At 37.0% G+C, this 12,077-nt stretch overlaps 1 protein-coding gene across 3 annotated transcripts in view; it reads left to right on the top strand.

Moving 5' to 3' along the window:
- The window catches only part of HPSE2 (heparanase 2 (inactive)), a 685,113-nt gene that overhangs the window by 414,706 nt on the left and 258,330 nt on the right, over positions 1–12,077 (top strand). For all 3 annotated transcript variants that reach the window (XM_068961588.1, XM_068961587.1, XM_068961586.1), the window contains one exon: positions 3,529–3,700. In XM_068961588.1, coding sequence (XP_068817689.1) covers positions 3,529–3,700 — 172 coding nt within the window. The remainder of the gene's footprint in view (positions 1–3,528; positions 3,701–12,077) is intronic.

The following is a 12,077-nucleotide window of genomic DNA, read 5'->3' as shown; positions in this document are numbered from 1 at the left end:
GAGTATTTACTGCCCTAAAAATCCTCTGTGTTCTACCTATTCATCCCTCCCACCTCTCCCCAATCCCTGGCAACCACTGATCCTTTTACAATCTGTATAGTTTTTCATTTTCCAGAATATCATATAGTTGGAATCATACAGTATTACAGCCTTTTAAGACTGGCTTCTTTCACTTAATGCCAGCTTCCGTGGTGGCTCAGACAGTAAAGAGTCTGCCTGCAATGCAGGAGACCCAGGTTCAATCCCTGAGTCAAGAAGATCCCTTGGAGAAGGAAATGGCAACCCATTCCAGGAGTCTTGCCTGGAAAATCCCAAGGATAGAGGAGCCTGGTGGGCTGCAGTCCATGGGGTTGCAAAGAATCGGACACTACTAAGCTACTAACACTTTATTTAACTTAATGATATACATTTAAGCTTCCTCCTTGGAACCTTTACATGGCTTGATGACTCATTTCTTTTCAGTGCTGAATAATATTCCGTTGTGTGAATGTACTACAGCTTATTTATCCATTCATCTACTGAAGAACATCTTGCTTGCCTCCAACTTTTGGCACTTGTGAATTCAGATGCCATAAATCCATGTGCAGACAAAGTGAGGACATAAATTTTCATCTCCTCTGTGTAAAAACAAGGCACATGATTGCTGGATTATATGCTCAGAGTATGTTTTGTTTGTCAGAAACCACCAAACTTCCAGAGTGACCATATCATTTTGCATTCCCATCAGCAATAAATGAGAGTTCTGTTCCTCCAATTCCTCCATATTCTAGCTAGTATTTGCTGGTGTTAGTGTTACAAATTTTGGCCATTCTTAATAGGTATATAGTGGAACTTCATTGTTGTTTTAATTTGCGCTTCCCTGATGACATATAAAGTAGAACATCTTTTTTCATATACTTGTTAGCAATCTGTATGTCTGTTTTGGTGAGTATCTCTTAAGCCCTTTAGGATATTTTTAAATCAGGTTGTTTGTTTTCTTAGTAAGTTTTAAGCTCTTTCTATATTTTTAATAAGTCATTTATTAGATATGTCTTTTGTAAGTATTTTCTCCCAGTCTTTAGCTAGTCTTCTAGTCTCTCAACATTGCCTTTTGCAGAGCAAAAGTTTTTAATTTTAATGAAGTTCAGTTTCTTCATTATTGCTTTCATGGATTGTGCCTTTGGTGTCATCCTATACATTTTTATATATTATATTTTCATTTTCAGTTCATTAAAATATTTTCTAATTCTTCTTGTGATTTCCTCTTTGACTCATGGTGATTTGTCTGATTTCCAAATATTTATAGATTCTCAAATTTCTTTCCATTGTTGAATTCCAGTTTAATTCTGTTATGGTCAGGGCACACATATATTAACATACACTGGTGTTCTTTATTTCTCTGTGTGCTTTTGGATCACTATCTGCTGTCATTTTCTTTCAACCTAAAAGATATCCTTTCTTATTTCTTGTAAGACAGATTTTTTCACAACAAGTTCTGTCCTTTGTTTTTCTGGGAAGATCTACATTTTGCTTTCAGCTTTGAAGCATAGATTGCTGCATACAGAATTGTTGATTGATGTTTTTCCCAGAATTTTGGATGTATCATCTCACTGTCTTCTGGCCTTATTTCTGATAAAAATTCAGCTACTAATTCCGTTGTGTTCTAAATGTGAAGAGTTGTTTCAGTTCCAAGATTTCCATTTGATAATTTTTTGTAATTTCTATCTTTATTTATTTGTAATATCTCTATATTTATATTTAATCAGTAAAATCATACTTTCCCTTACATTTTTATTCTTCCCTTAGTTCTTTAAGCATATTTATAATAGCAGTTTTGAAGTCCTTTTCTGCTAAGTCCTACATCTGAGTTCCCTAAGAGATAGTTTCGTTTTTCTTTTTTGCTTGCTTATGGGTCATACTTTCCTATCTTTTTGCATGCTGTCATTTTTTGTGGTGGAAAACTATACATTTTAGATAATATGTTGGAGCAACTCTGGATTCCAGATCCTCCTTTCCAGAGGTTTTTTTGTTGTTTCTTTTCTGTTTGTTTAGTCACTTCCTGGACTAGTTCCATAGAGTTCGTCTCCCTTGCATCATGTAGCTACTAATATCTATTCATTTTTTTCTTTTAATTTTCCAATTCTTTTCTTTAATTGCAAAAGCCAGCTTCCCAAGCTTTGCCTCTGAGTCGTCATAGCTTAATGGTGAGATGATGAATGATCAGAGGTTATGCTTACCTTGAAAAATGTTAAAGCTTTCATCTTTATCATTAGATCTGTGTATAGGTTTGTGAACACATTTAGGCATTTTGCAAGTCTGTCTGGCTTTTAATCTCTGACATGCCTTTTCACATGTCCTTTATGAGTATATTATGTTTCACATTCATCTGGAAATGTGTGGATAGCTAGTGCCCTCTCCAGTCCCTCCTGAGAACAACTTTCCAGACTATGAGGGGTATTTGTGGGCTTACCAAAATCCTCAATGATTTCGTTGCTCCCCAAATCTCCCTGTTACATCTCTTGTGAGTCTCCTGATCTATTTCTTGCCCCTACCAGTGTCAAAACCTCAAGTCAACCAAAATGTTGGCCTTCTCTGGGATATGTCCTTCATTGCAAATCAAGTTAGCTCTTCCAGCAGTGGAGCTGCTGGATTTTAGGACTTTCCTTGTCTTTTTAGGACTACCAAGTTAATAGGAACTGGGCGAGAGGATTACACTCAGCCAGTTTGTTATAATTGAACATTAAGTTTTTTTCTGTCTTTTTGACACAAGGATTATCTTTATGAAGCTTTCCCTTCTTACCATTTGTATTAGTTTTCTAGGCCTGTCATGACAAGCTTAGTGGTATAAAACAAGAGATATTTGTTCTATCACAGTTTAGGAAGTCTGAGATCAAAGCATTGCCAGGGTTAATTCCTTCTGGAGACTTTTAAGGGAGAATCTATTCAGAATCTTCCAATAGATTCTTCACTGAATCTCCACTGAATAGATTTGGAGAATCTATTAGAAGCTCTCTCTAGCTTCTAATAGCTACCAGCAAGCCTTGGAATAGCAGTATCCCTTAAATTCTTGCCTCCATTGACACATGGGCTTCCTCCCTGTGTGTCTGTGTACCTGAATCTTCCGCTCCTTTCTCTATATTTGGATTTAGGGCACATCCTAATCCCATATGACCTCATCTTGAGTAATTACTTCAAAGACCTTATTTCCAAATAAGATTACATTCTAAAGTTTTAGATTGACATTAATTTGGGGGGATACTGTTCAATTCAATATGCCATTTATTATAAACTATCATTTGAAAATCAGTATGGTCTCTCTGTTGTGGATTAGATGACCATTTGTGAAGATTAGTTTGAAAATAAATAGAATGATAAAATGGCACTTGATTTTTTTGTTGGGATAGTTTCTCAAGTTAAGCTAGCTTGCACCCTCCTTTGTTTATTTTGTTCACATTGTTAAGAAAAAAGGGAGAGAGATTTGTGGCTTGGAAAAGGTTGGCAGAACCTCACTCTTCCCAACTCTGACTTGCATGTCTGCTTTTAATCTAGAACCAAATAACTATCGGACCATGCATGGCCGGGCAGTAAATGGCAGCCAGTTGGGAAAGGATTACATCCAGCTGAAGAGCCTGTTGCAACCCATCCGGATTTACTCCAGAGCCAGCTTGTATGGCCCTAATATTGGGCGGCCCAGGAAAAACGTCATCGCCCTTCTAGATGGGTAGGTCAGATTATTTAGCAGTTTCTAAAACACTGTTCATTACATGTAATGAGTTAATGTATTTGTACTCTTCCTCATTATTTCTGGTCTTAAGAAGGACAGAGAGACTCCTTCAAAGTGAAAACTCCCACCGTAAACCAAGGATTCTCTACAAACAGTGCAAGAACTTCTCTCTCCGGGCTTTTCACAGTCAGCAGAAGTGGGTGGGATTGGGAGGAATATCACAAACTCCAAAACAGGTTGGAAAGGATGTGTTGTTTTAAAAAGCACATTTAATATTATAGCATTGCATAATGTAACAATATTTTTTAAAAGGAAAAATATTATCTACTATACTCTTGGGAACTCTTATAGAAAGTAAAACTTGACAAAATCCTGGACAGTGGAACTAGGTTAAACAGTTGAGAAACACTACAAACATCTGTACTTTAAAACATAGCTTAACAAATTTGTTAGGTATTCTAGAGAATTACTATCATATGATTTATTTAATTTTGACTGAATCAAACAATCATTTATTAAGCATTGGTTGTGGATGGTCGCTATGTTAAATGCTGTCTTCCTCAGTGCTGCTGGTGAGCCAGGGTCAGATAAAATAAGTGGAACAAATATTCATTCATGTTGAGTCTAATTATGCAGGGTTGGAGGGAATGTCAGAGGGAATAGCATGAGGAAGACTGAAGTTAGATGTTGAATCCAAGACCCAAAGTGGAGATGGGACTGTACCTGGAAGGGTGGGAACAAGGAAGCTGGCAGAGGCAGGAGTTCATCTGGCATACGTTTTATGCAGCAGCCTGTCATATTCCGGGATAGTTATGGTTATTCGTATAAATTCAAAAACAAGTAAGATGTTTTCCAGTGAATTGTACAGCCCACGTGAGGTTAGATAAATGCTATACCAGTACAAACAGACATATTCCAGTAGAAAGAAACCTATGGCTAACCTCCTTACTGGTCCTTCTGGCTTGATGGCTCTCATGACTCTCTCCCGTTTTGTGGTAGCTTGGTCTTGATCTAAGCTAATTAACATAGCAGACATTATTAAAGGCTTGGGAAGGTGGAGGGATTTACACTGTAACATTAACAGCCTGAAATTTAATTTTAGGCATTTTCCTCTTTACAAAGAATCCCCAAGCCTTTATATTAACTTCTGTCCTTCCTTCACCCTTCTTTTCCACCCCCCCTTCTCTCTCAGTAGAAAGTTCCCTTTTTTCTTGCAGAACAATTTTTCTGACCTTTACTCCTACCTACAAGTACAACTCTGGGCTTCCTTTTGTATACTTTTGCTGAACTTTTATTTATTTATTTTTAAATTGAACTTTTAAATTATCCCATGTATGTGGTGGGGGGTGGGTGATGGTGATGAAGAAGTTGGCCTTATTTTACATGTTGTAATTAGGGGATAAGAATCACATATTTAGAACATTTTCATAGTTCATAATACATAATGTTAAATAATAACATAAAGTCCACATAGTTATTCTTTTAGATTATACCTTTTTTAAAATTATTTGATTAATATAGTTTCATGGGACTGATAGTGTCTTCTCAGTAGCATGACTTTGTATCAGTAATTCATTCATTCTGCAAATACTTCTTGAGTAATTGCTATGTTCCAGGTACTGTGTTTGAAAACAAGAGTGTTATAATGAACAAAAAATACTTTCTCTACCTTCACAGAGTATGTACTATGGTAAGGGAGACATAGGCAATAATCAACTTAAGACTGAAACAATAACAAGGAGAGGAACAAGAGTCTATGAATGACTGTAAATGCTGAGATTTGACCAAGTTAGGTGGTTGGAAGTGCTCCCTAAAGGATTAACATGTAAGAGGAACAACCACATGAAAAGATGTTTAACGTTGCTAATCATCAGAGAAATGCAAATCAAAACCACAATGAGACAGCACCTCACGCCTGTCAGAATGGCTATCGTCAAAAAGACCACAAATAACAAATGTTGTGAGGATATAGCGTAAAGGAAACCCTAGTAGATTGTTGGTGGGAATGTAAATTGGTGCAGCCTCTTTGGAAAACAGTATGGAGGTTCCTCAAAAAACTAAAAATAGAACTACCATATGATCCAGCAGTCCCACTTATGGGTATATATCCAAAGAAAATGAAAACACTAATTCAAAAAGATATATGTACCCCAGTATTCATAACAACATTATTAACAATAGCCAAGATATAGAAGCAACCTAATAAATGGATAAAAATTTGGAATGGAATATACTCATCCATAAAAAGGAATGAATTTTGCCATTTTCAACAACATGAATAGACCTGAAGGGTACTATGCTTAGTGAAAAAACCAAACAGAGAAAGATAAATACTTTGTGTTATTACTTATATGTGGAAACTAAAAAATAAGCAAATTAATAAATATTAAAAAAACAGAAACAGTCACTGATCTAGAGAACAAACCAGTGGTTACCAGTGGAGAGAAGGGAAGGGGAGGGACAAGACAAGGGTAGGAGATTAAGAGGTACAAACACAAACTTATGTATAAAATAAGTAAGCTATCAAGTATGTATGTTTCAGCATGAGAAATATAGTCAGTGTTTTACAGTAACTTTAAATGGAGTATAACCTATAAAAATATTGAATCAGTATGTCATACACCAGAAATAATATAATATTGTAAATCAACTATACTTCAATTTTTAAAAATTCATTAAAGTGTAATTTGAACTTGAGTGTTAACTAGACAAAATGAGAAATGAACAGTGTCAGTGTTCTTGAAAAAATGAAAAGCATGTGCAAAGATCCTAAGGATGAAAAAGGGGCCAGATTGACAAAAGAAAGGTATATTTAGAGAAATAATTATGTATATCTATGGCTGATTCATGTTGAGGTTTGACAGAAAACAGCAAAATTCTGTAAAGCAATTATCCTTCAATAAAAAATAAATTAATTTTAAAAAACTAAATAAAAAAGAGTTATATAGAGACTTATAGGCATAATGAAGGGCCTAGAATTTCTTCTAAGCACAGTGGGAAAGACACTGAATATTTCTAACCTGGGGAGTGAAAAAATTTGATTTATTATACAGAAAGTATTCTATGTCTCCTCTATGACAAATAGATTGGACAGGAGGCAGGGAAATCAGTGAGAAAAGCTGTTGTAGTGGTACACATAATGATAGGAACCTGAAATGGGGTGTGGAAATGGAATGTATCATTGGCAGTGGAAGCCACAGGACTTGATATGTTGGATAAGTGTATAGTGATGTGCTCCTTCATGGTTCACAGCCTTGTTGTGATGAAGGGACTCTTGTGTAACTCAGTGAAGCTATGAGCTATGCCCTGAAGGGCCACCCAAGACAGATGGGTCATAATGAAGAATTCTGTCAAAATATGGTCCACTGTGGAAGGGAATCGCAAACCACTCCAGTATTCTTGCTACAGGAACACCATGAACAGTATAAAAAGGCAAAAAGATATGAAATTGGAAGATGAGTCCCCCAGATCAGAAGATGTCCAATGTGCTACCAGTGAAAAGTGGAAGGCAATTACAAGTAGCTTCAGAAAGAATTAAGTGGCTGTGTCAAAGCAGAAATGACACTCAGTTGTGGATGTATCTGGCAGTGAAAGTAAAGTCTGATGCTGTCAAGAACAATATTGCTTTAAAACCTGGAATGTTAGGTCCATGAACCAAGTTAAATTGGATGTGGTCAAGCAGGAGATGGAAGAGTAAACACCAACATCTTAGAAATCAGTGAACCAAGATGGACGGAAATGGGCAAATTTCACTCAGATGACCACTGTATCTACTACTGTGCAAGAATTCCTTAGATGAAATGAAGTAGCCCTCATAATCAACAAAAAAGTCTGCAGTACTTGGGTGCAGTCTCTAAAATGACAGAATGATCTCAGTTCATTTCAAAGGCAAACCATTTAACATCACAATAATCCAAGTCTATGCCCCAACCACTAATGCCAAAAAAGTTGAAGTTGACCCTAAGTTCTGTGAAGACCTATGAGACCATCTAGAACACCAAAAAAAAAAAAAAAAAAAGATGTCCTTTTCATCATAGGGGATTGGAATGCAAAAGTAGGAGGTCAAGAGATACCTGGAGAAACAGGCAAGTTTGGCCTTGGAGCTCAAAATAAAGCAATGCAAAGACTAGTAGAGTTTTGTCAAGAGAACACACTGGTCATAGCAAACACTCTCTTCCAACAACACAAGAGATGACTCTATACATGGGCATCATGGAAATGGTCAATACCGAAATAAGATTGATTATATTCTTTGCAGCTGAAATTGGAGAAGCTCTATACAGTCAGCAAAAACAAGACCTGGAGCTGACTATGGTTCAGATCATGAGCTCTTTTTTGCAGAATTCAGACTTAAATTTAAGAAAGTAGGGAAGACCACTAGACCATTCAGGTATGACCAAAATCAGATCACTTATGATTATATGGTAGAGGTGATAATAGATTCAAGGAATTAGATCTGGTAGACAGAGTGCCTGAAGAATTATGGAAAGAGGTTCTTAACATTGAACAGGAGGCAGTGACCAAAACCATCTCAAAGAAAAAGAAAAGCACAAAGGCAAAGTGTTTGTCTGAGGAGGCTTTACAAAGTGCTGAGGCAAGAAGAGAAGTGAAAGGCAGGGAGAAAGGGAAGGATATTCCCAACTGAATGCAGATTTCCAGAGAATAGCAAGGAGAGATAAGAAGGCCTTCTTACGTGAACAATTCAAAGAAATAGAGGAAAACAATAGAATGGGAAAAGCTAGAGACCTTTTCCAAAAAATTGAAGATACCAAGGGAACATTTCATGCAAGGACGGGCTTTATAAAGGACAGAAATGGCAAAGACCTAACAGAAGCAGAAGAGATTAAGAAGAGGTGGCAAGAATACACAGATGCACCATACAAAAAAATCTTAATGACCCAGATAACCATGATGGTGTGGTCACTCACCTAGAGCCAGCATCCTAGAGTGTGAAGTCAGGTGGGCCTTAAGAAGCGTTACTTCAAACAAAGCTAGTGCAGGTGATAGAATTCCAGCTGAACTATTTAAAATCCTAAAAGATGGTGGTATTAACATGCTGCACTCAATATGTCTGCAAATTTGGAAAACTCAGCAGTGGCCACAGGACTGGAAAGGTCAGTTTTCATTCCAATCCCTAAGAAAGGCAATGCCAGAGAATGTTCAACCTACCTTACAGTTGCACTCTTTTTACATGCTAGTAAGGTAATACTCAAAATCCTTCAAGTTAGTCTTCAGCAGTACTTACCCGAGCACTCCCAGATGTACAAGCTGGTTTTAGAAAAGGCAGATGAACCAGAGATAAGGGAATTTCAAGAAACGTCTAATTCTGCTTCATTGACTACTCTAAAGGCTTTGACTGTGTGGATTGCAACAAACTGTGGAGAATTTTAAAAAGATGGGAATACCAGACCGCAGAGTCATACATGACTTAGCGACTGAAAAACAACAATGGGAAAAGAGGAGATTAGTTAGAAGATAGAAAGAAAAGAGCCAAAGGCTTAGGAGAGAGCTCAAAGGAACTATCATATTCAGAGATGTGAGAAAAGAGGGATGGCCTCATATGTAAGAGGAAACGGAGAGGAAGAGGTGTAGGAACCAAGGAAGCAGAGAGGATGCTGCTAGAAGACCAAGAAAACAAGTAATAGCAAGACAGAAAAGTGCCATTGATCCTGGGAGCATGCAGGTTGTTGGTGACCTTGAAAAATATAATTCAGTGGAGGTGGAACTGAAGTCAGATCACAATAGTTTGTAGAGTGAATGAGGGGTGAGATATTGGAAACAATAATGAGGACAGCTCTTAGGAAAATGTGAACTGTGAAAGAGAGTAGAAAAATGAAGGGAGACTTGGGGTCAAGGAAAATAATGGCATTTCTCCATTTAATTTAATGTGGGAGATAGCAGAACAGGTTTGTATGTTGAGACTTATATAGGAGAGAGGAGCTAGATGGTATAAGAGATGAAGGATATAACCAAATCAGAAGTCTTTTAAGGCTAGAAGAAATAGAATCCAGAGGAACTGGACTTTATATTTAAGGGAGATAGTTACACCAGGGTAACAGAAGGTAAGAAACAAATATTTCTCTACGTCAAAGATTAAAAAATCATACCGAGGAGACACTTCTACACAGTATATAATGTATAGTTAAGGCATCCTAGTTTGTGTACATGGTGTAACTGTGAGCATATAGATGTTAGCTTGTTGTGAATAAGAACTTGGACACAATTGTAAGAGACAGTTGAAAGAAATGAGCATCTGACCAGGTGGTATGGTGACAAATGGTAAGGCCTAGTTTCCCATACATCTAAAGACTAATAGGACTCAAGAGGCCATAAAAAATTACATAAGGCAAGAAGGAAAGATACTGATGAATACTTTTTTTCTTATGTTCCTAAAAAAATGGAGATTTACCTTTCTTAATGTATATGTACTAAATACACAGTGCAATACAACTTTAAATGCATAAATATTCCCAGTGACTCAACTAACAATAACAAAAATGTCAGCACTCTAAATTACCAGCTCTGTAGTTTTTCCAGTCCTCCTGGTTATACAGATAAAATTTTACATAGCTGTGATCATTGTATATGCATCATTTTAAATTCTGCATTTCTTTGCTCATTGTTTTATATTGCCCTTTCCTTATTTCTACATAGTTCTCATATTTGTCATTCTTAATACCAATAAAATATTCCAGTGCACTGATGTACTGAGTCTGCCTAAACACCCCTCACTGTAGGGCATTTGGGCTGTTTCCAGTTTTTGTCTGGAATATATACCACAGTTGTAAACATCTTTATACAAATAGTTTTTTTTATTTCTTTTGAATTACATCCTTGGGCTGTATTCCAAGAAGCTGAGTTTCTGGATCAGAGTATATGATAATTTTTATGGCTCTTGTATTTGTTGCCAGATTTCTTTTCAGAACAGTTTCACCAGGTTGCAGGGCCATAATGTATTAGTGTATCTTTTCCCCCAATACCCCACAGCAATGAGTATTATTTTTATTAATGTACTGTATTTTAATTAATGCAAGATTATATGTCATGGTTGTTTAAATTTGAATCCTGTAAACTGTGAAAACAACCAAACATTTTCGAAAACTTACTGTCGTCTCCTTTCCCCTTATCCCACATTTGCCTAATGACACAATAACCATTTTGCCTGAGGCGCAGACTAGGTGGGCATTTTAGATGCATTCCTCTCCTTTGTTCATGACACCATTTGTTGTTGGAGTCCAGTCACTAAGTCATGTCTGACTTTTTGCAACCCCATGGACTGCAGCGTGCCAGGCCCCTCTGTGCTCCATTATCTCCTAGAGTTTGCTCAGATTCATGTCCATTGAGTTGATGACGCTATCTAACCACCTCATTCTCTGCCGCCCCCTTCTCCTTTTGCTTTCAATCTTTCCCAGTATCAGTGTCTTTTCCAATGAGCCTGCTCTTTGCATCAGGTGGCCAAAGTATTGGAGCTTCAGCTTTAGTAACAGTCCTGATGAATATTCAGGGTTGATTTCCTATAGTATTGACTGGTTTGATATCCTTGCTGTCTAAGGGACTGTCAAGAGTCTTCAGCACCACAATTCGAAAGCATCAATTCTTCAGCTCTCAACCTTTTTTATGGTCTAACTATCATATCTGTACATGACTACTGGAAAAACCATAGCATTGACTATAGGTACCTCTGTCAGCAAAGTGATATCTCTGCTTTTCTAATATACTGTGCAGGTTTGTTTGTCATAGCTTTCCTTCCAAGGAGCAAGTATCATTAGTTAGTTATTAAGTTTTGTTATTTCTGACTTGTTAGTATCACTCATATCCCATCTTTTCATTTTTCATTTTAAACCTTATCATTTTTCTTCTTGAACAGATTTCTCCATACCTAGATTTTTAAAAATGCTGCATGCGGTCAAGTCACTGTTGCTTGAAATTCAAACCCTTTCACATGCACCCCTGGCCTTTAGGGTCCAGTGCCTGCCTTCTTTGCAGCTAGTCAGCAGCTACATACCCTTGCACAACCTGCCCTCAGTACATCAAAAATATATGTCCATCTTAGAAGATGCCATACTTTTTTACCTTTGCACCTTTTTATTTTGTATCATTTCTTTGGAATACCACTCTCTTCCCTCATTTTTCTTCTTTCCAATAGATCTTCTCTCACAACTTGGGGCAGGATTTCTTGTCACCCCCTTCTGTCCTTATATGGTACTTTACTTTTCTGCTATAGTACTTACCAAATTGATGATAATTTTTATTTACGTATCTGCCTCCCCCAACAGACTGTCGACTAGGACCAGAACTCAGTCAATGTTTTATTGATTCTGCAGCCTTCAGAATGTAAGAACAGCTTTAGTTTTTTTAGAACCAAACTAATTTT

Source organism: Capricornis sumatraensis, chromosome 23 (genome assembly GCF_032405125.1).
Source record: "Capricornis sumatraensis isolate serow.1 chromosome 23, serow.2, whole genome shotgun sequence".
In the NCBI taxonomy this organism is placed as follows: Eukaryota; Metazoa; Chordata; class Mammalia; order Artiodactyla; family Bovidae; genus Capricornis; species Capricornis sumatraensis.
The sequence above is the reverse complement of the archived record's forward strand: the minus strand, read 5'-3'. Positions and strand labels throughout refer to the sequence as shown.